Source organism: Muntiacus reevesi, chromosome 4 (assembly GCF_963930625.1).
Source record: "Muntiacus reevesi chromosome 4, mMunRee1.1, whole genome shotgun sequence".
NCBI classification, from domain to species: domain Eukaryota; kingdom Metazoa; phylum Chordata; class Mammalia; order Artiodactyla; family Cervidae; genus Muntiacus; species Muntiacus reevesi.
The window spans coordinates 155,341,887-155,367,036 of NC_089252.1; the positions used below are offsets into that span (position 1 = coordinate 155,341,887).

The following is a 25,150-nucleotide window of genomic DNA, read 5'->3' on the forward strand; positions in this document are numbered from 1 at the left end:
TCTTGGGAGATAAATTACTCATCACCAGCTTCAAATTGCTTTGGTATGCTCAGTGTTAGCTTCTGAATGTCAGCTTCATAACCCCCTTGAAGACTATCCAAGTTCATTGCTCTGTTAGTTGAGCTAGGGCACTCAGATCAAGGAAAAAGAACTTTCAGGGGTAATACAACACAAGGTTCAGCAAAGGATCCATTAATACAAGCATTATAATCTCTGTTAACAAAAATTAAGTTATCCACTGCTTTTTTTCTAGGGCAATGGAAATAATTAGATGACAAATTATCGTGCTTTGGAAGTATCATGAGGTTAAAGGGCACAGAAACAAATGGAAAATATGTTAACAAGATAAGGTTGTTCTTAAAACATACACTGTTTTTTGGTGCTAGATAGAGTCTTCTAAAAAGGAGCACACAGTTATATAGATAACTTCTCAGGCTAGTTGAAAAAATTACTTCAAATCATTCTTTGATTTACTCAATACAAATTTATTTTCTACCATATAGTGGTCATCTATTGCAGAAGTAAGTTCATTTCTTAAATTGGATCAAGAAGTTTAACAGAAAGGCAAAAACTGCTGCTTTTTTTCAGTAACATTCTCAGTCTCACAGTTAATGTAGTCAGTTAGTGTATGATCTTAAATGAAATACTTCACCTCTTGCTATGTAGAGATGATCCACTGTAACCTTGCTATCCTATTTTATCTCTGGAAATTGAAAGTATAATTACATTTTGTGCTTGAGAGTTGTTTTTATTCATTTTATATTCAATGAAAGAAATCCTAGTTCTCATTCTGTAATATGTCATCTTAATCTGTTAGTTTTCAAACATAATTTTACATAAGTATGTTTTAATGAGAGTTTCAAGAAGAAAGCAATGAGAACAGAATTTTAGCAGAGTCTAATATTTGAATTTTTACAGTGTTTACAATATTCAGTGGGTATGGCCTGGGGAGTGTTGTAAGCCCTCTTAAAATACAGTAAACTCTCTAAATGAGACAATATTTAAATTGGCTCAAAGCATTATTATTATCTCTATTTTCAAACATTCCTCACTGATAAGAGAATAAGGACATTAGGGCTTAGGCTTTGAATACTCTGGTTCATCAGTTCTTTAGTCTCATGGGTAACAGGTAACAGTGCAGCAATAGATCATAGGTAAAATATAACAAGTTGGTCTTGAGGATGTACAGGAATCCAGTTATTAGAAGGAAAATTAAGATCAGGTTATCAGAATGGTTAAGTTGACTAAATTTTCCTTGCATGATTTTATTTGCCTAAAAAGAGCCTTTCACAGTTATTAATGACAACCACTTCCTTGACCTATGGTGCAACCTCAAAGCTCTAGACACTGTGTTTTGCATAACAGTCTGGGCATCTGTTCACACCTACCTTATGTCTGTCTGTGTTTGCTGCCATAAGCCAAGGAATGTTTGGGATGTGTGTGTGTGTGTGTGTGTGTGTGTGTGTGTGAGTCGCTCAGCTGTGTCTGACTGTTTGTGACCCCATGAACTGTAGCCCGCCAGAACTCCAGTCCATGGAGTTCTCCAGACAATAATATTGGAGTGGGTTTCCATTCCCTTCTCATAGGGATCTTCTTGATCTGGGTCTCATGCATTGTAGGCAGATTCTTTACCATCTGAGCCACAAAGGAAGCCCAGTCTTTGGGGTACCAGAAGCTGAAAGATGAAAGGAAAGAGCTTTCCCATACAGGTTTCAGCAGAAACCTGACTCTAATATCTCCTTTCTTTGGGAGATCTCGTCTCAGAATGTAAGACAATAAATTTCTGTTGTTCTAAGCCACCCAATTGGTGGTTTTATTATAGCTATAGCAGTCCTAGGAAACGAATATGTCCATTACTGGTGTGCTGCAGTCCATGGGGTTGCAAAGAATCTGACACGACTGAGGGACTGAACAAAAACAATACACATAATCATAAACTGTTGAAGTTCAATGAACTAGCCTTTCTCAAATTTATTTGACAATGAAGTCCTACTAACATCCTGCAGAACAAGTGTTCTTTGAATTAGCGACCTAACACAGTCCATATTTACCCACTTCTGTGCTTTATTTGTTCTACTTCCTCTAAGAATTATTTCCATTTCTAATAATTGAAATACTTCCAGTTTCCCTTGCCTACTAGCTCCATCATGAAATATTTATTAATTCCTCAATTATTTTAAAGAGCCTATCATATTTTTCTTATGAATTTGTTATCCACTTACTTTTATTATTCCTTATTATATGTAAGGTTCTTGAAATCAAGGAGCATACATCATTGATCTTTATATAGCCTAGACTCACACTATATAGGCTAACTCACAAGGAAACAACAGAAATAGCTTTGATATGCTTCTTGCTGAGACTTTCCTTTCTATAAATCCCCTATCGATGGAGATTCTGACTCACTCTGGCATGAAAATCTTTCTTTGGCATGGAAGCAATAGCACTGATTACTCAGTGATTCTTCCTAATTACTCATTCTCCTACCACGATACTGTGGCTTTCAATGATTACCAGTTTTACCATGTTTATTGAGCACCTACTGTGTAGGTCACTGTGCTGTAAGCTATCATCACATTATTTTTTTAGTGTTCACAAGAATTCTGTGATTTTTACATGTTGGAAACATAAGTCTCATAGAAATTGAAAAATTTGTACAAGATCACATAGTGAATACCAGGTTGAATATGTAAGTCCAGACTGATCCTACACTAGACTCTATTTTTTCTAGTCTATATTTCTAGCAAGAACTATTTAGTGGTTGAAATATAATCTAAACTATCAGGATTGCTAGTTATATTTAATGAAGGATAAATAATATTTTTCATTATCTGGATTTCTAATTAAACTGAATATTAAGGTCCCAAGCTTATTAACTTTAATTCTTCTTGCAGCAAAGCAGAAGGCTTTCAAAACAAGCTAGAATTTTACAATATTAAAAATATTGCTGCAAAATTAAGTACTATAGGATTATTATAAAACATGAAAGAAAAATACAGGTTGCATTGAATATATTCTATCCACTACAGTTCTCTACTTGGATATTTGCTTGTGGTGTATTTATTCATTTATTTTGGTAATCAAATAAGTTGCATGAAGACCTCAGATGAAACATCTACAAAATTTCCAAGTGCTCTAATTGTAACCACTTGCTATAAGTTTGAAAACGTAATAGCTTAATATAGGGGTGAAATATGGTTTATTTGAAGAAATCTATTTAAAAAGTTACCCTTTCATCAACTTACCTCCATGACCATACCTTCTGTGCCATGTAAACTCTAAAAAGAAAAAAAAATGACAAAAAAACAGAAAAAAATTAATTCCAAAGCTGCTCTTCAAGTTTTGATTTCAAATGTTACTCAAATAATGGAGATATTAGTTAATGAAATTAGATTATCAGCTCTTCACCGTTAAGGCTGAAGTATGACCATATCTTTGGAAATATTTATTTCTTATCTTTGCATTTTTATAATTACAGCACCAAAATTTTAAAGAATTGGCATGAATTTTCAGTGCTAATAAGAATATCTTTGCTTTTTTTTATTCATAAAGGTAGACAGCAATAATAACATCACCACAAATTTTTCTTTATTATATTTAAATGATATATATGCATATATGCAAATAGTCCTATATGTGTGTATGTATGTATAATTATTGTTTATATCATTAAAATTCTTAAGTACTGATAATAAAATTATTACTTTTTTTTATCCTGAAGTCATAATAAAAATTACTCCCCAAAGTAAAATACCATTTTTATTTCCTTAGTAATAATTAAGAAATACAACAGGATGCCCATAAAGTTCATTATTAAAGCAATCAAGGGAAGTTCGTAAATGAAAATATGAGATCCATCTATATCTTGAACTTAATAGCAACTCAACAAGTGCTGAATTAAGGTAATTGGGACAGAGGTATCAGAAAATATTATTAGAAAACACACTGCTTCAGATAAAAATACAATGTACCTTTAGAAAATATTTTTGAATTCTTCACACTTATCTTTGAAAAATGAAACATAGTGTTTGTTTATCCTAAAACTACAGTATACTTAAAACTGCATTGTTATTCTTAAGTCCTTGAAAACACTGTATATTATTTTTGAATTGTTTTTCAAAAGATTGACTAGCCAATAATAAAAATTAAATTATATTGACATAAAAAATAAAAGTAACAAAAGTTTAAAATCCCTTATATTCTAATATTTTACTATATTTTACTTTTATGTATACTAATGAGGTTAAGTCGATTTTACCCCTATAGTGAACATACTATATAATGGTGTGTTGTTGCATAACTTTTCTCCCACCACCTTAAATGGTTTCCAGTTGAAAATGACAACAGTATGACAATTTACTCTGTAGGAATTGACAAATGCTACAGCAGGGATATTTTTTCCCTCCCAGATATTCATATTTTAAACATTTACCAGCACATCACTATATAAGATTGATTGATTTAAATCTCACAAAATTTTAATTGAAACTAAAAAGAAAAAAGAACAGAAGTGTCAGCCTAAATATATATGCATTTACTTGCCTGACCCAGATGGCAAAAGAAAATATTAATTCTGAACTTTACACACCAGATTCAATATAGTGAAAAGAATATTAATTACATTGACATAAATTGTGGAAGTTATATATTATATACAGGATATTTCTTACCTGATAGACAAGTTTTAAAAGATATTATTACAAGGAGACTGAACAGCAACCACATTTTGATCTTGTGTTCAGTAGAATTTAGGTTCAAATTTCAAAAAAAAATCTTTAACTTTATGGCAGTTGGATAATATTAAACACCTGCATAAAGAGAAGAGAAGAGAAAAGAGGAAAGATAAGAAAAAGGAAAGAAAGGGAATGGAAATACATCATTTGGAGTCAACAATATTATCAATTCTATTTTATTTTATATTTATTGTTTGTAGAATAAGTTTTAGTTTATTTAAATACATTTGTAAACATCATATTGTAATGAAAAGAGTAGATTTGGTATGAGGGCTTCAGCTTCTTCCCAGTGCTGACATTGTAAGGAACAAGAGTAAGTCACTGAATTGACATTTTTTTAAGTTTTTAATAATTGAGCACAGTAACATCTTTTTACAAATAGCAGAGTTGTGAACATTTCAATGTCAACTATTTTACCTGAAGATTAAATTGACCTGAAGCAGTGGTAGAAAGATTTAGTAAAATATATATTTGTATAAGAATTTCCCTAGTAGCTCAGTAGTAAAAGAATCCCCCCTGTAATGCAGGAAACCTGGATTCAATCCCTAGGTAGGGAAGATTCCTTGGCAAAGGAAGTGGCAACCCACTCCAATATTTTTGCCTGGAAAATCCCATGGACAGAGGAGCCTGACAGGCTACAGTCCACAGGGTCTCAAGAGCTGGACATGACTTAGAAACTAAATCATCACCACAACCATATCTGTATAAGAATTTTATAAATTCATAGACATTATACAAGAGTTATATGTTAGCATTGCCTGTTGGTGGTTTATGGAAAATCTTTGCCAGAAAAGCTAAATTTTTAAATGTCAAAGTATATGATTAATAACATGTTTATTCCCTTTCTCTGCTTTCACTTCTTTCCTTTTTTCGTTCAACAAAATATAAATAATTGCTCCTTATAAGAGAGAAGCTAGGTTTTGTGTGTCAAATTCTTTAAAATTTGGAGAGCCATCCTTAAAGATAACAAGACAAAATTACTAATATAAACTAAGCTACAGAGATTTCCCTGGTGGTCCAGTGTTTAAGAATCTGCCTTGCAATTCGGGGGACACAGGTTCAATCCCTGGTCGGGGAACTAAGATCACACATACCATGGAGCAAATAAGCCCATGTGCCATAACTACTGAGTCCACTCACCACAGCTAGAGAGTCCATGAGCTGCAGTGAAAGATCCTACACTACACATGGAAAATCCCACATGTAGCAACTAAGATGCAACACAGCCAAATTTAAAAGAAAAATACTAATAAATAAATAAATAATAAACTACGCTACAAAACTATGCATCAGTCTAAGTAAAATATTTTGCTTTTATAAAATTCCGTAAAAACTTCTGACCACATGATTATATTGGTTTCAAGGCATTGAAATAGCTTCATTTTAGTGAGGGGTTCTTTGACTTAAGCCTCATCATCTTTGTAGATCCATCTGTGACCAAGCATGCAGATAAAAGAATCAAAAAGAAAGACATAGTCTGCTTGCCCTTAAAAAGCTCACAGATTTACAGGAATGCTTATGTGTACACAGGTCAGTGTAGGGACTTATTTGGATCTACATATTAAACTTGAAAGCATGTTAATAATTTTTTAAAAACACTGCAAAATATGTCTCAGATGGACCGGGTGGTGGTACTGTAACAAATTTTAAAATATACCAGGGCATTAGAAAGAGACTTCTTTAACTGAGACACAATAGGCTCTTCAATTTGAAAACAAATGAAATCATATTTTCAAAGAATATGTAAGAAATAGGATATAAGAATCTCATGTCATAGAATTGAATGTAAAATATAAACTAGAGCATGGAAACAATTCTGAAAATACCTAATGTTATCGTTATCAATATATAAATATATTTAAATGCTATCTAAAGCAGCCAAAATAAAATGGTACTGTTTCTTGCATCATAATGACATGTAGAGTACCACTTATTTTTTTAAATGTGATGGACTTTAAGACCATATTTACCCCCTTTAATTTGCCAGAATTCAAGCATTTTCCAAGACGGTAAAAATATTTAGTGTTACTACATGAACCAGGAAAAATATTTTTCCCTTTTGGTTTATAGGTTATTTTTCAGTGAAAAATCACTTATTTCTTGAAAAAAAATGAGTTGAATGTTTAGATCAAACATAGTAAAAATGGGTCAGTGGAGCAACAGGAAAATTTTAAAATATCTTTGCAAGAGGAAAAATATTCAACAGATAATTTTTAAATGCCAAGATTGATTTATGACCAATTTATTTCTCTTGGACATTAAAAGAAGATGAGAACTACACAAATGTATAGATTGTGTTAAGTCTAGACTTTTAAATTTAAATTTCATGTTATTTCTTTTACTAAACAGAACTGATTAGAAAGGAAAAGAAACAGGTAAACAAAGGTGAAGAATAAAGATAAATTCCTTCAGGAGGCAGGGGAATCAATTAAATGACCTAAAGAAGAGTTCAGCTTTTTATTTTGTTATCATTAGTATTCAAATATAAACCTAAATTAAAATTTTTGAAACCTGTACACATTATTTATATCTCTTAAAGTTTGTCTCCAAAAATGGACATTTCAGCATTTTCTCAGCCCATTGGTTTCTAATTCTTTTCACTGAGTTATAAACTCAGTTATACACTGAGTTTAATTAGTTATACACTAATTAAAATGAGTTCCTCTATATATAACTCCATTGCTAACACTAGCAAAGGGGGTACTCTTTTGCCCCCTTCTGATGCCTATGTCAGAAGCTTTCTCTATCTTCTTTATACTTTAATAAAACTTTATTACACAAATAAAATAAAATAAAATAAAATGAGTTCCTCTAATGAGGAAGGGAGAAAGGCAAACACTATGCCAAACTGCTGTGTCAATCAAACAGTTCTCTTTGTAAAGATCAACTTAGAGAATATACTTGCAAACATTTTGCAAATTACAAAGCATGTGCAGTTTAATGTGTCAGTGATTATTGGATTTTAAATAGTCCAAATTTATCAATTAATAAACCTAAATTGATAATAAATAATTCTAAATAATAATGCTACATACTAATAATATTCATCTTAAGAGCAAGGGATGCTGCTGCATTTTTTTTTAAATTGACTGTAGAGGAAGCAATACTGACCAGAGAGAAAAAGAATCAGGTAAAATTAAAGAACAATTACTCTGAAGAGTATCCTTCAGATTATTAATTTTGACAAATTACGTGAGTGAGATCTTTGTCTGTTTACCTTATTAACCATATAGGGAATCTGGGAAAGAATGAGGGCAGGTCTAATGGAAGAGTAACTATGAGTGAGCGATTTCAAGAAACTAAGAATAATGGGAGGGAGCTAAGATGGCAGAGGAATAGGATGAGGAGACCACTTTCTCCCCTACAAATTCATCGGAAGAACATTTGAACGCTGAGCAAACTCCACAAAACAACTTCTGGTCGCTAGCAGAGGACATCAGGCACTCAGAAAAGCAGCCCATTGTCTTCGAAAGGAGGTAGGACAAAATATAAAAGATAAAAAGAGAGACAAAAGAGTTAGGGACAGAGATCCGTCCAGGGGAGGGAGTCTTAATAGATGAAGTTTCCAAACACCAGGAAACCCTAGCACTGGCGGGTCTGGGGGAAGTTTTCGAATCTCAGAGGGCAACCTAACCGGGAGGAAAAATAAATAAAACCCACAGATTACAAGCCTAAAAGCAACTCCTAGTAGAAAAGTACCCCAGACGCTTGCATCTGCCACCAGCAAGTAGGGGCTGAACCTGAACGGAGAGGAGCGGGTGGCATTGCTTAGGGTAAGGATTGGGCCTGAATGCCCTGAGGGCAATTGGAGGGAGCTAAGGTGAGATAGCAACTTAAACTGTGGGATAGCAAGAGAGAGAGAATTAAGTGGGGAAAAGCCCTAAACTTAGGCACTACCCGCCAGTTCCCAGAAGGAAGGACTGAGCGATCCCAGAGAAGAGCTCGCCTGCGGCAGACCGGCCCACCCCCCCGCCGGAGGCAGGAGGCTGGGGGGAGGGGAAAGGGGCAAACTCGGCCCCAGAGACGGCATCCCCTACCACACTGCAGACAGGCTTCCAGCTTTTAACCAAAGACTTCCTGAGTTTCTGGATGGTCGACATCCACCAGGAGGGTCACAGCTAGAGTCCAGATCCCCAGAACGGACACAAGGCGCGCACAGAAGCTGAGGCTGGGAGCGCGGAGGGGAGAAGGCGCACCGCACCGGGGGGGAGTGCGCCCCTCAAGCTCCTGGCGGCCTGAGCTGCTCCAACCGGGGAAGGCACAGAATGCAGGCCCAACCGAGTCTGCGCTTTTGTGGAGTACCCGAGAACCTGAACCTGAGCGGCTTAGGCCTGGGACGTGCACACAACGCAGGGCCCGCTCCCTGGAGAGCAGCCTGGGGCCTGAGCAGTATAGACCGGGAGAGCGCACACGCCGTGAGCGGGGGCAAACCCAGTGTGGCCGGAACACTGCGAGCACTCCCCACACAGGCCAGTGATGTTTGTCTGCAGCGCCTCTCCCTCCCCGCAGCAGGACTGAACAAGCGAACCTAAGCAAAAGACCACCTCGGCCCGCCTGTGTCAGGGCGGAAATTAGACACTGAGGAGACCGGCAAACAGAAGCCAAAGAAACAAAGGGAACCGCTTCAGAAGGGACCGGTGCAACAGGTTAAAATCCCTGTAGGTAACACCGACTACACTGGAAGGGGCCTGTAGATAGCGGGAAGTGTAAGCTCGAACAAGCAGCTATCTGAAACTGAACTGAACCCACACTGCCCACAACAGCTCCAGAGAAATTCCTAGATATATTTTTACTACTATTTTTTTTATTTTTAATTAAAAAATTTTTTTTCTCTTTCTTTTTTTAAAAAAGCCCTCTATTACTCCTTAATTTTCATTTTTATAACCCACTATAACCTGGCCAAAAAAAAAAAAAGACCCTATTCTTAAAGCGAACTCCATATATATTTCTTAAATTTTTTTGTTATTGTGGTTTTTTTACTATTGTATTTTTAAGAGTCTAACCTCTACTCTAGATTTTTAATCTTTGTTTTTCAGTATTTGATATCAATTTTGGACATTTAAGAATCCAAACTTCAGTACCCATTTTTACTCAGGAGTGTGATTACTGGTTTGATCACTCTCTCCCCCTTTTGATTCTCCTTTTTCTCTCCCAGATCACCTCTATTTCCTCCCTCCCCCTTCTCTTCTCAATCCAATTCTGTGAATCTCTGTGGGTATTCTGGGCTGCGCAGAACACTTAGGGAATAGAGTACAACCTAGATATGTATCTCCTCTCTTGAATCCCCCCTTTTCTCCTCCTGCTCACCTCTATCTCCTTCCTCCCTCTCCCGTTCTTCATGTAAGTTCGTGAACCTCTCTGGGTGTCCCTCACTGTGGAGAATCCTTTCACCATTAACTTGGAAGTTTTATTATCAGTGCTGTATGGAGGGAGAAGTGTTGAGGCTACTGAAAGAATAAGACTGAAACCCAGAGGCAAGAGGCTTAAGCGCAAAACCTGAGAACACCAGAGAACTCCTGACCACAGGGCACATTAATTAATAAGAGATCATCCAAAAGCCTCCATACCTACACTGAAACCAACCACCAGCCAAGAGCCAATAAGTTCCAGAGCAAGACATACCATGCAAATTCTCCAGCAACACAGGAACATAGATAGCCCTGAACGTCAATATACAGGCTGCCCAAAGTCACACCTAACACATAGACCCATCTCAAAACTCACTACTGAACACTCCAGTGCACTCCAGAGAGAAGAAATCCAGCTCCACCCACCAGAACACCGACACAAGCTTCTCTAGCCAGCAAACCTCGACAAGCCAAACAACCAGCCCCACCCACTGGGAGAAACCTTCACAATAAAAAGGAACCACAGACGACCAGAATACAAAAAGGCCACCCCAAACACAGCAATCTAAATGAGATGAAAAGGCAGAAAAATACCCAGCAGGTAAAGGAACATAAAAAACACCCACCAAGTCAAACAAAAGAGGAGGAGATAGGGAATCTACCTGAAAAAGAATTTAGAATAATGATAATAAAAATGATCCAAAATCTTGAAAACAAAATAGAGTTACAGATAAATAACCTGGAGACAAGGATTGAGAAGATGCAAGAAATGTTTAACAAGGACCTAGAAGAAATAAAAAAGAGTCAATTAAATATGAATAATGCAATAATAAATAATGAGATCATATTTATATTTCAAATAATAAATGAGATAAAAAACACTCTGGAGGGAACCAACAGTAGAATAACGGAGGCAGAAGATAGGATAAGTGAGGTAGAAGATAAAATGGTGGAAATAAATGAAGCAGAGAGGAAAAAAGAAAAAAATAATTAAAAGAAATGAGGACAACCTCAGGGGCTTCTGGGACAATATGAAACGCCCGAACATTCGAATCATAGGAGTCCCAGAAGAAGAAGACAAAAGGAAAGGCCATGAGAAGATACTCGAGGAGATAATAGCTGAAACTTCCCCAAAACGGGGAAGGAAATAGAGACACAAGTCCAAGAAACCCAGAGAGTCCCAAACAGGATAAACCCAAGGCAAAACACCCCTAGACACATATTAGTCAAATTAACAAAGATCAAACACAAGGAACAAATATTAAAAACAGCAAGGGAGAAACAACAATTAACACACAAGGGGATTCCCATAAGGATAACAGCTGATCTTTCAATAGAAACTCTTCAGGCCAGAAGGGAAAGGCAGGACACACTTAAAGTTATGAAAGAGGATAACCTACAACCCAGATTACTGTACCCAGCAAGGATTTCATTCAGTTATGAAGGAGAATTTAAAAGCTTTACAGACAAGCAAAAGCTGAGAGAAATCAGCACCACCAAACCAGCTCTTCAACAAATGCTAAAGGATCTTCTCTAGACAGGAAACACAGAAAGGTTGTATGAACGTGAACCCAGAACAACAAAGTAAATGGCAATGGGACCATTCTTATCAATAATTACCTTAAATGTAAATGGGTTGAATGTCCCAACTAAAGACAAAGACTGGCTGAATGGATACAAAACAAGACCCCTATATATGCTGTCTACAAGAGACCCACCTCAAAGCAAGGGACACATACAGACTGAAAGTTAAGGGCTGGAAAAAAGTATTCCACACAAACAGAGACCAAAAGAAAGCAGGAGTCGCAATACGTATGTCAGATAAAATAGACTTCAAAATAAAGACTGTGAAAAGAGACAAAGAAGGACACTACATAATGAGCAAAGGATCAATCCAAGAAGAAGATATAACAATTATAAATATATATGCACCCAACATAGGAGCACCACAATATGTAAAGCAAATGCTAACAAGAATGAAGGGGGAAATTAACAATAACACAATAATAGTAGGAGACTTTAAGACCCCACTCACACCTATGGACAGATCAACTAAACAGAAAATTAACAAGGAAACACAAACTTTAAATGACACAATGGTCCAGCTAGACCTAACTGATATCTATAGGATATTTCACCCCAAAACAATCAACTTCACCTTTTTCTCAAGTGCACATGGAACCTTCTCCAGAATAGATCACATCCTGGGCCATAAATATAGCCTTGGTAAATTCAAAAAAATTGAAATCATTGCAGTCATCTTTTCTGGTCACAATGCAGTAAGATTAGATTTCAATTACAGGGAAAAAACTATTAAAAATTCCAACATATGGAGGCTAAATAACACACTTCTGAATAATCAACAAATCATAGAAGAAATCAAAAAAGAAATCAAAATATGCATAGAAATGAATGAAAATGAAAACACAACAACCCAAAACCTATGGGACACTGTAAAAGCAGTGCTAAGGGGACGGTTCATAGCAATACAGGCTTACCTCAAGAAACAAGAAAAAAGTCAAATAAATAACCTAACTCTACACCTAAAGCAAATAGAGAAGGAAGAAATGAAGAACCCCAAGGTTAGTAGAAGGAAAGAAATCTTAAAAATTAGGACAAAAATAAATGCAAAAGAAACTAAAGAGACCATAGCAAAAATAAACAAAGCTAAAAGTTGGTTTTTTGAAAAGGTAAATAAAATTGACCAGCTGTTAGCTAGACTCATCAAGAAACAAACGGAGAAGAACCAAATCAACAAAATTAGAAATGAAAATGGAGAGATCACAACAGACAACACTGAAATACAAAGGATCACAAGAGACTACTATCAGCAGCTCTATGCCAATAAAATGGACAACTTGGAAGAAATGGACAAATTCTTAGAAAAGTATAACTTTCCAAAACTGAACCAGAAAGAAATAGAAGATCTTAACAGACCCACCACAAGCACAGAAATCGAAACTGTAATCAGAAATCTTCCAGCAAACAAAAGCCCAGGGCCAGATGGCTTCACAGCTGAATTCTACCAAAAATTTAGAGAAGAGCTAACACCTATCTTACTCAAACTCTTCCAGAAAATTGCAGAAGAAGGTAAACTTCCAAATTCATCCTATGAGGCCACCATCACCCTAATTCCAAAACCAGACAAGGATGCCACAAAAAAAGAAAACTACAGGCCAATGTCACTGATGAACATAGAGGCAAAAATCCTTAACAAAATTCTAGCAAACAGAATCCAACAATATATTAAAAAGATCATACATCATGACCAAATGGGCTTTATCCCAGGAATGCAAGGATTATTTAATATCTGCAAATCGATCAATGTAATACACCACATTAACAAATTGAAAGATAAAAACCATATGATTATCTCAATAGATGCAGAGAAAGCCTTTGACAAAATTAAACACTCATTTATGATAAAAACTCTCCAGAAAGCAGGCATAGAAGGGACATACCTCAACATAATAAAAGCTATATATGACAAACCCAGAGCAAACATTATCCTCAATGGTGAAAAATTGAAAGCATTTCCTTTAAAGTCAGGAACAAGACAAGGGTGCCCACTCTCACCACTACTATTCAACATAGTTTTGGAAGTGTTGGCCACAGCAATCAGATCAGAAAAAGAAATAAAAGGAATCCAGATAGGAAAAGAAGAAGTAAAACTCTCACTGTTTGCAGATGACATGATCCTATACATAGAAAACCCTAAAGACTCTACCAGAAAATTACTACAGCTAATCAATGAATACAGTAATGTTGCAGGATATAAAATTAACACACAGAAATCCCTTGCATTCCTATACACTAACAATGAGAAAACAGAAAGAGGAATTAAGGAAACAATATCATTCACCATTGCAACAAAAAGAATAAAATATTTGGAATATATCTACCTAAAGAAACGAAAGACCTATATATAGAAAACTATAAAACACTGATGAAAGAAATCAAAGAAGACAAAAATAGATGGAGAAATATACCTTGTTCATGGATTGGAAGACTCAGTATTGTGAAAATGACTATACTACCCAAAGCAATCTATAGATTCAATGCAATTCCTATCAAGCTACCAACAGTATTCTTCACAGAACTAGAACAAATAATTTCACAATTTGTATGGAAATACAGAAAAACCTCGAATAGCCAAAGTAATCTTGAGAAAGAAGAATGGAACTGGAGGAATCAACCTGCCTGACTTCAGGCTCTACTACAAAGCCACAGTCATCAAGACAGTATGGTACTGGCACAAAGACAGAAATATAGATCAATGGAACAGAATAGAAAGCCCAGAGATAAATCCACGAACCTATGGACACCTTATCTTCGACAAAGGAGGCAGGGATATACAATGGAAAAAAGACAACCTCTTTAACAAGTGGTGCTGGGAAAACTGGTCAACCACTTGTAAATAATGAAACTTGAACACCTTCTAACACCATACACAAAAATAAACTCAAAATGGATTAAGGATCTCAATGTAAGACCAGAAACTATAAAGCTCCTAGAGGAGAACATAGGCAAAACACTCTCCGACATAAATCACAGCAGGATCCTCTATGACCCACCTCCCAGAATATTGGAAATAAAAGCAAAAATACACAAAAGGGACCTAATTAAACTTAAAAACTTTTGCACAACAAAGGAAACTATAAGCAAGGTGAAAAGACAGCCCTCAGATCGGGAGAAATAATAGCAAACGAAGCAACAGACAAAGGGTTAATCTCAAAAATATACAAGCAACTCCTGCAGCTCAATTCCAGAAAAATAAACGACCCAATCAAAAAATGGGCCAAAGAACTAAACAGACATTTCTCCAAAGAAGACATACAGATGACTAACAAACACATGAAAAGATGTTCAACATCACTCATCATCAGAGAAATGCAAATCAAAACCACAATGAGGTACCATTACACACCAGTCAGGATGGCTGCTATCCAAAAGTCTACAAGCAATAAATGCTGGAGAGGGTGTGGAGAAAAGGGAACCCTCTTACACTGTTGGTGGGAATGCAAACTAGTACAGCCGCTATGGAGAACAGTGTGGAGATTTCTTAAAAAACTGGAAATAGAACTGCCATATGACCCAGCAATACCACTTCTGGGCATACACACTGAGGAAACCGGATCTGAGAGACACGTGCACCCCAATGTTCACCGCAGCACTGTTTATAATAGCCAGGACATGGAAGCAACCTAGATGCCCATCAGCAGATGAATGGATAAGGAAGCTGTGGTACATATATACCATGGAATATTACTCAGCCATTAAAAAGAATTCATTTGAATCAGTTCTAATGAGATGGATGAAACTGGAGCCCATTATACAGAGTGAAGTAAGCCAGAAAGATAAAGACCAATACAGTATACTAACACATACATATGGAATTTAAAAAGATGGTAACGATAACCTTATATGCAAAACAGAAAAAGAGACACAGATGTACAGAACAGACTTTTGGACTCTGTGGGAGAAGGCAAAGGTGGGATGTTCTGAGAGAATAGCATTGAAACAAGTATACTATCAAGGGTGAAACAGACCACCAGCCCAGGTGAGATGCATGAGACAAGTGCTCAGGGCTGGTGCACTGGGAAGACCCAGAGTGATGGAATGGGGAAGGAGGCAGGAGGGGGGATCAGGATGGGGAAACACATGTAAATCCATGGCTGATTCATGTCAATGTATGGCAAAAACCACTACAATATTGTAAAGTAATTAGCCTCCAACTAATAAAAATAAATGGAAAAAAAAAAAAAGAAGAAAGAAGCTAAAAATACGATACAGAAGAATTTTCTACGTCAAGGATATTCTTTCTTTCTTTCTTAGACAATACCCACAGTATATGGGAACCTGAGGTAAGGCATAGTCAAAGGTAATCCAGGAAAGTCAGCCAGATCTAGTCTGAAACTTGGCTCAACCACTCTTTAGCTTGCAACTTTGGGAAAATTACTCAAGTTCTGACTCATGCACAAAATATGAAAAACAAATGTGCATTTCATAGAACTCTTGCAAGTGTCATGTAAGATTATGCATGTGAAATGCTTACTGTGAAAGTAGTAAATAAATATTAACTATTATTCTGCTAGGCCTTAGGGCCCATCAGGCTACAAGAGACAATGACATGTTACTTGTTTATTGTTGTGTCTCTAATGCCTGGCACTGAGAAGTCATTTGATATATATTTATTGAAGAAATGAGTGGGCCATTCCATAACTGTATTTCAAAACACTTGCCACAAACAAACTAAAATTTAACTTTAGTTCCTTCAAATAAGCATAGAATACTTACAGTAGGTAATAAAGAATATTTCTTACTGGTCTCTGTTACAGATTATTACTGCTTATATATACACCCTAGAAGAGGATAGTCTAAGTAGCAATATTTTAAAGAATTTTAGTATGCATTCTATTGAGTTTTATTAACTGTCTTCCAATTTCAATATTTTCATTCTTGTCAGAAGGAGACATTTTTTATTATCTTGAGGCAAACTGTCTTTTCCTTCACTCCAAAATATTGCCTATTTCAATAGGACAGTGAGTGATTATCCTGGCAGCATGTAATTTATTTTATTAATGGATTTCTTTCTGTTTCAGTATAAAAGCATCTCTCACATCATTTTCTGCTACTGATGTGTTCTGTTGTGTCACCAGTTATCCCATCACTTGTGACTCCTCATCTCATCCTCTCAGAGTGCAGCAGAGGAGAGGGGGGCAAGGCTGAGCCCACACTTGCTAGTGCAGAAGAAACAGCTCTTCTTATTTCTCCCTTGAGGACCTACCACTCGGTAATCCACAGCCACCTCCCAGCCCCCACAGGCCTGAAAGTGTTGTAGCAAGTGAAGTGGCATAAGAAGAAAACAACTCAAAGATGTGCCAATAGAAGTAGGCCTTTTCTTCTCAAGATCCAAAAGAGCAGAATGACCAGAACCTGGGGATGCATTTCTGTCCACATGCCATGCTGTGCTAGAAAACAGCTCCCTGCTTTCTCCTCTCTCCCCGAGGCCTTTTCACCAGGTCCTGCAGATGGCTCATCTCACAACTTAACCACAGCTCTTTAGGTGTCTAGTGACTGGTGTTTGCCTAACATGTATTGGTGCTATAGTATTCTCCAAACAATTCAACATGCTTTACTAAGACACTTACTTATGTATTTAAACAACTACAACAAAAATATAATAAGGCAACACAGGGTGACAGTCTCTATCTCCTTCCTTCATGTTCTCTTCTGTCTTTCCACACTTTCTTTTCCCCCTCTCTCTCTTTACTTTAGATGATGCTATGGTTCTCCTTTGAAAAATCTGGTCCATATCTATGTATGCATTTTTCTGCTAGACAGACATCATCTAGTTCTTGTCTTGTTTTGTTCTGTCATGAGATATTCCATATAAATTATTTAAAAAATCTTCAACTATACATTAGCAAACATTTAGCCACTAACAGTTATTCACAAAGTATTTAGTATTGTTATATAATCAGAGTTTGCTCCAACAATCCCAATAAACCTAATATTTCATTGAACTGATGCTTATATAGGCATTTACATTGAAAGAGGGCAAAATTTAGAAATATGGATAAAACATTAACATGTATTAGCAAATGGTGGCATCTCTTTTAGCAAGAAACAAGATTTGGCAGGATTTCAGGAATCTATTCTGATTGATCTTCAAAACAGCTCATAAAAGATCATGTTAAAAATATTTAACCTAAAATTTTACTTATGATACTCATCACTCTGCTCTGGTTCTAAGGAACATTTGCCATGAATTTCAGTTTCCAGAAAATAGAGGAAATTTGTTTGTGCTGAGCTGAGATTATCCTAGGTGGAAAGACATCAATATCTCTTACTCTGCATTTTAAAATCAGGGAACATTTTGTCCTCAGACTCAATCTGAAAATCTGCCTCTGCTGCACCCATCACTTAACCTTCCTGAGGTGTCAGTTACCCAGCCTGTAGAATGGAAATTCAAGTTCATTCTTTAGAAGATAATTGTGAGGACTAAATTATGCATGGAGCTTCCCAGGTGGCACAGTGGTGAACAATCCACCTACCAATGCTGCAGACTCAAGAGATGTGGGTTCAGTTCCTGGGTCAGGAAGATTCCCTGGAGAAGGAAATGGCAACCCACTCCAGTATTCTTGCCTGGATAATTCCATGGACAGAGAACCCTGGTGGGCTACAGCCCATGGGGTCACAAAGAGTCATACATGATTGAGTACACACACACAAATTATGCATGCATATAGGCACGCATCTGTGTGTGTAAGTGAAAGCTTTAGACTTGGTTACACTGTTGTTCAGTCACTCAGCCCTGTGACATGTGGACATAATAGAAGTCAAAGCACTGACATGAAATTAACTAAAAATCTCCAGAAATAAAGTCAGTATTTTTGTTGCTGTTGTTTTATTTGTTTTTGGCTGTGTGGCATGTGGGATATCATAGTTCCCTGACCAGGGGTGGAATCCATGCCCGCTGCAGTGCAAGTGTGGAGTCTTAACCACTGGACCACCAGGGAAGACTCAAATTAGTTTTGAATTTAAAATATGTGAATGTTTTAGAAAAGGGATATTATATATTTTAAAAGTCTTGTCTCTCAGAAAGGGGATACTGTATATGTTATATATTAAGCACTTTCACATCAATATTATACTGTTCCAGTATAATTTTCAGATGATTAAAAACAACTTAAACATAGGCATAACTTCCTCTAGCTACATAATTACATATTTTAGGAGGTCTTCTTCAGCCCCTACTTGCTTCTTTAAACTCTACCATCAAATTATTATTGTCTCAGCTTAAATCTCTATTATCAAATTATTATTGTCTTAGTTTAATAGTCTTTCTGCAAAGTTATTAATAGTGTTTTAGCAGCTTACAGCTGTGATTAAGTATATTTAGTAAAAACTTCTGAAGAACATACTGTTCTAAGCCAAGTAATAAAGTACACACCCAAGAAAAACACATTTTTTGAAAACGATTATAAACAGTATCCTTCTCTTCCAGACTAAAGTCAGACACTGTTCAACTAACAAGTAGGGTGTGATAGTTTTCAGACTGTAGCTACATTAGCTGCTGAAATCCCTACTACTTGATTGTGTATGAAGTATAGGTAAAAAGAGGATCAAAATAATATGCTTCAAGCATTTTAATAAATATAAAATTATTAGACTGTGAAATTAATGACTTGGAGGCTGCTGAGGGAAAGAAAAAATCTGAAGGCTTTTTGAAGATATGGGTATTTACTGAGTGTTGACAGCACACCCTGCATTTTACAAAAAAACTGATTATTCATATTTTTAGATAATTGAATTTATGATTAAATTAATTACTTGTTTATTTCCAAAACGATGTACTGTCTGCAGAAGGATTTAAAAATAATGCAATCCTATTCATGATATTTATAACATATAAGCTTTTGTCAGCACATATGTCATGTAGGACTAATTGATATGAAAGAAGTGTGAAAGTATTAGTTGTTCGGTCATGTCCTAATTGATGTGCTTTTTGTTGGGGTAATTTCAAGAAACTGTCTCTTTTATATGATAAATAAAGTCCTCCAGAATTTTGTCTCCCATTTCAGGAGTATGCGTGTGTGTAGCTACATATCGCTTGAAATTCAAGAAAGTAGAGAAAGTCCTTGTTGAGTTGAAATTGTCTCCCCAGTGAAACTGACATGATGCCAATAATACATAATTATTTTGTTTGAAATTACAAAACTGAGATGGTAATGTAAAATAGAGTAATAAACAAATGAGGTGATAAGATTTCTTGATTATTTGCAGTTTCCAAATTATTGATTTTGGATGAATAATGAACAAGGGAAGGGTTGCTTTGTCAAAAAAGATTTAAAACTCAAACATATACGTGTGGGATTCTACTCAACCTCTTTCTCATCAATGTATTAATAAGTTTATGAATCAGTTTATGAGGGAGATCAAGTTGACAGAGTGGGGGGATGCTAGGCTGACCTCCCACTATGATCACATCAAAATACATCTACATGTGGATCAACTCCTGCTGAAAACAACCTGGAGACCAGCAAGAAAACCTCTCCTACAACCAAACCTTTAAAGAAAGATCCACATGGAATCGGGTAGGAAGGGAGAAGAAGTGAATGGGTCAGGATCCAAGCCCTTAGCAGGAGACACAGAAGAGGAATGGGGATATCCCAGGCTCAGGGATCTTCCCCGGGAATCGAATCACATATAAGACACCTCAGTCCTGGATTCAGATCCTGGTATTTGAGTTGCCTTAGCAGGTTTGAAAACCAGTGAAACTTACCAGAGAGCTATGAGAAACAGTTTTCTCAAGAAGCATGCATGCAGATGTTTGCTTACTCCCAGGAACAGTGCAGAAGCTGCAGATTGAAAATTGCCTAAGACTCTGACCCGTTTCCGTGATTGCCCCAGCATGTACCTTTGCCCATACCTGGCACTGGCTCCAGCCTTTCTGGTGCTGGTGTTGCTCTCCATTAGGATGAAAGCTGCCATTGCCAGTAGACTTCACACAATTAGAATGAAACCAGCTCAGATACAAACTTCAGGGCTTCTGCTCCACCACCTTGGGCACCAACTCTGCCTTTGATAGGGGCATGACTGCCATTTAGCACAAGAGAAGCCTTGGTTTAAACCTGGATCTGGCCCTAGCCTCTCCTTCTTCTGATCAATTACTTTAGAAAAACGCAATAACGGAACTAAAAATTACACTAGAAGGAACTAAGCAGAATCGGTGATGTAGAAGAATGCATAAATGATCTGAAAGACAGAATAATAGAAATCACCAAATAAGAGCAGAATAAAAACAAATTTTAAGAAATAAGGATAGCTTGGAGGACCTTGGGGACAACATAAAGTGTGATAACTTCGGCATTATATGAATCCGGGAGGAGAAGAGAGAAAGGGGTAGAAAATGTGTTTGATGAAGTTATGGCTGAAAACTTACTGAGGCTGAAGAAGGAAACAGATTTCTAGGTACAGGAGTCACTAAAAGTCCCAAACAAGAGGAACTCAAAGAGATTCATACCAAAACAGGTCATAGTTAAAATGACAAATGTTAAAGATAAAGAGAAAATTGTAAAGGTAGCAAAAGAAAAACAAAAAGTCACTTATAAGTGAATTCCTATAATGCTTCAGCTGAATTTTTCTGCAGAAATCTTGCAAGCCAGAAGCGAATGACATTATAATTTAAAGTGCTGAAATGAAAAACCTAAAACCTAGGATGCTGTAACCAGTAAAATTATCATTCAGAATTAAAGGTGAAAAATATAGCATCTCAAACAAGCAAAAACTAAGAGTTCAGCAATACCAAACTGACCCTAAAAGAAGTGCTAAATGGTAATTTTAATGGGAAAAGAATAGGCTTCAACAAGAATTTATAGGAAAGGCAAAATTCCACTAGTAAAGGTAAATATATAATAAAGTTTGTGGATCAACAATTTAAATAAGCAAGTATGAAGATTAAAAGGCAATAAGTGTAAAATCTATATAGCTACAATAAACATGAAAGGGATATACATGATGACACAAAATATCACAAACACAAAGCAAGGAGGAGGAGAGTAAAAATTGTACCTGTTTTAGAATGTGTTTGAAGTTCAATGACTATTAATAAAACAAATAGAAATCCATGGTAACTGTAAATGAAGAACATACAATAGATTATCAAAAACCAGAGAGAAAGGAATAAGAGCATAGTACTAAAGATAATCATCAAACCATAGGGGAAGAGGCTAAAAAAAAAAAAAAAAAAAAAAGAAAAAGGACAGAGGATAACTACAAAGACAACTGAAACCAAATAAGAAAAGTACATGCTCAGTGATAATTGCATTAAATGTTCAACGGACTAAATATTCCACTCAAAGGCAGAGGTGACTGATCAGATTTAAAAAAACAAAAACAAAAGAAAACTATATCCTGCCTGCTATCTGTTGTACACTACAGGGTTGTCACTCCAAGACTCTTTGTACTAGACTTGTAAGCTCCCCCTGTCCAATAAACCATTGATATCTCTGTCCAGGAAAAAAAAAAAAATGCTATCTGCAGAAAACTCATTTCAGAGCTAAAGACACAGACTGAAAATGAGGGGATGGAAAATGATATTCTATAAAAATATAAATTAAAAAAAGGTTGGGATAGCAGCACTCATGTCAGACAAAGTAGACTTTAAACTAAAGAACCAAAATGCAAAAGACCAAGAAGGGCATTATATAATGATAGAGGGATCCTAATAAGAACAGGATAGAACATTTTTTACATGTATACACCTAGTAGAGGAGTACTTAAATATATGAACCAACTATTAATAGTTAAAAGGAAAATCTGACAATAATACAAAGATAGTAGAGTACCTCACTTATATAAAAGAATATATCCAGACACAAAAGAAATAAGGAAAATTACTTTAAAATATACATCAGACAAGTTGAAATTAATAGATCTTAATTAATAGACATAGAACGTTCCATCTTAGACCAGAAATGAAATGCTTTCCAGGACAGATCACATTCTAGGCCCCAATACAAATCTCAAGAAATTTAGGAGGATAGAAATTATATCAAGCATCTTTTCCAACCAGAAAGGTACTAAACTAGAAATCAATTACAGGAGGAAAAGTGGGAAAAATACAAGCATGTGAAGACTAAACATGTTACTAAAAATCCAATGGTTCAGTAAAGAAATGAAATAAGAAATCAGAAAATACAAGTCAAATAAAACAAAAGCACAACTTTCCAAAATGAATGGGGTACAGCAAAATCAGTTCTAAGAGGGAAGTTTGTAGCAAGATAGATCTACCTCAAGAACTATGAAAAAACTCAAATAAACAACCCAATCTATCATCTAAAGAATTAGGAAAAGAACAAACAAAATCAAAGTTGGCAGAAGGAAGATGTAATAGCTATTAGAAAGGAAATAAATAAAATTTATACAAAGTGTAGGAAAGATCAATGAAAGTAAGAGCTAGTTTTGGAAAGATAACAAAATTGATAAAACTTTAGCTAGGCTTATTATGAAAAAAAGAGAGAGGACTCATATAAACAGAAAGAGAAATAGGAGGTGAAATATTACAACTGTTATCACAGATACAAAAAGTAATAAGGAATATTGCAGCCAAAAGTAAACAACCTACAAAAATGGATAAATTCCTAAACATACCATCTTCCAAGACTGAATCAGGAAGAAATAGATAACCTGAACAGATCAGTCATAATGATGAAGCTGAATCAGTAACCAAAAGACTTCCAGCAAGCAAAAGTAAAAGATTAAATCCCTTCATAGAGGAATTCTACAATGAATACTTAATATGTATCCTTCTCAAACTATTCCAAAAATAGAAGAGGAGGGAACACTCCCATACTCACTATACGAGGCATATTGTTTCTGATACCTAAACCAGACAAAGGAACTATAAGAAGAAAATTATAAGGCCAATATTTCTGGTGCTCACCTCTTGAGAAACCTATATGCAGGTCAGGAAGCAACAGTTAAAACTGGACATGGACCAACAGACTGGTTCCAAATAGGAAAAGGAATACATCAAGGCTGTATATTGTCACCCTGCTTATTTAACTTACATGCAGAGTACATCATGAGAAACGTTGGGCTAGAAGAAGCACAAGCTGGAATCAAGGTTGCCGGGAGAAATATCAATAACCTCAGATATGCAGATGACACCACACTTATGGCAGAAAGTGAAGAGGAACTAAAAAGCCTCTTGATGAAAGTGAAAGAGGAGAGTTAAAAAGTTGGCTTAAAGCTCAACATTCAGAAAACTAAGATCATGGCATCTGGTCCCATCACCTCATGGGAAATAGATGGGGAAACAGTGGAAGCAGTGTCAGACTTCATTGGGCTCCAAAATCACTGCAGATGGTGATTGCAGCCATGAAATTAAAAGACACTTACTCCTTGGAAGGAAAGTTATGAAGAACCTATATAACATATTAAAAAGCAGAGACATTACTTTGGCAAGAAAGGTCCATCTAGTCAAGGCTATGGTTTTTCCAGTGGTCATGTATGGATGTGAGAGTTGGACTGTGAAGAAAGCTGAATGCCGAGAAATTGATTCTTTTGAACTGTGGTGTTGGAGAAGACTCTTGAGAGCCCCCTGGACTGCAAGGAGATCCAACCAGGCCATCCTAGAGGAGATCAGTCCTGGGTGTTCATTGGAAGGACTGGTGCTGAAGCTGAACCTCCAGTACTTTTGCCACCTCATGCAAAGAGTTGACTCATTGGAAAAGACCCTGATGCTGAGAGGGATTGGGGGCAGGAGGAGAAGGGGATGACAGAGGATGAGATGGCTGGATGGCATCACCGACTTGATGGGCATGAGTTTGAGTAAAATCCGGGAGGTGGTGATGGACAGGGAGGCCTGGCGTGCTGATTCATGGGGTCTCAAAGAGTCGGACACGACTGAGCAACTGAACTGAACTGACTTTTGGATGCCATAAATCCTCAACAAAATATTAGCAAATCAAATTCACCAATATAAAAAGGATTATACAACATGATCAGGTGGAATTATTTCCAGGGATATAACGATGGTTCAAAATCCACAAAACAATATGATATACCGTAGTAACAAAACAAAAGATAAATTTCACATGTTCCTATCAATAACACTGGAAAACACTCGACAAAACTCAACACCCATTTGTGATTAAATCTTTCATCAAAGATGGCACAGAGAAAACAGGATAAGCCATTCAGTCCCTGAGTCATTTCTGAGATAGTGTACCTTAACAAAATATCATTTATGACAAATCCACAGCTACCATCATACTTGATGGTAAAAACTAAAGATTTTCCTCTAAAATCAGGAAGAAGACAAAGATTTTCACTTTTACCGTTTCTATTTAACATAGTTTTGGAAGTCCTAACCACAGCAGTTTAGTTCAGTTGCTTTGTCGTGTCCGACTTTTTGAGACTCCATCGAATGCCACACACTAGGCTTTCCTGTTCATCACCAACTCCCAGAGCTTGCTCAAACTCATGTCCATCGAGTTGATGATGCCATCCAACCATCTCATTCTCTGTCATCTGCTTCTCCTCCTGCCTTCAATCTTT

General features: G+C 36.3%; 1 protein-coding gene across 1 annotated transcript in view; it reads right to left on the reverse strand.

The window, feature by feature from the left end:
- The window catches only part of CNTN1 (contactin 1), a 401,067-nt gene that overhangs the window by 163,590 nt on the left and 212,327 nt on the right, over positions 1-25,150 (reverse strand). The window contains exons 2-3 of the mRNA XM_065932171.1: positions 4,671-4,808; positions 3,246-3,278 (exon numbers count right to left, since the gene is read on the reverse strand). Of these exons, the coding sequence (XP_065788243.1) occupies positions 3,246-3,278; positions 4,671-4,725 (88 nt within the window). The 5' untranslated portion in view covers positions 4,726-4,808. The remainder of the gene's footprint in view (positions 1-3,245; positions 3,279-4,670; positions 4,809-25,150) is intronic.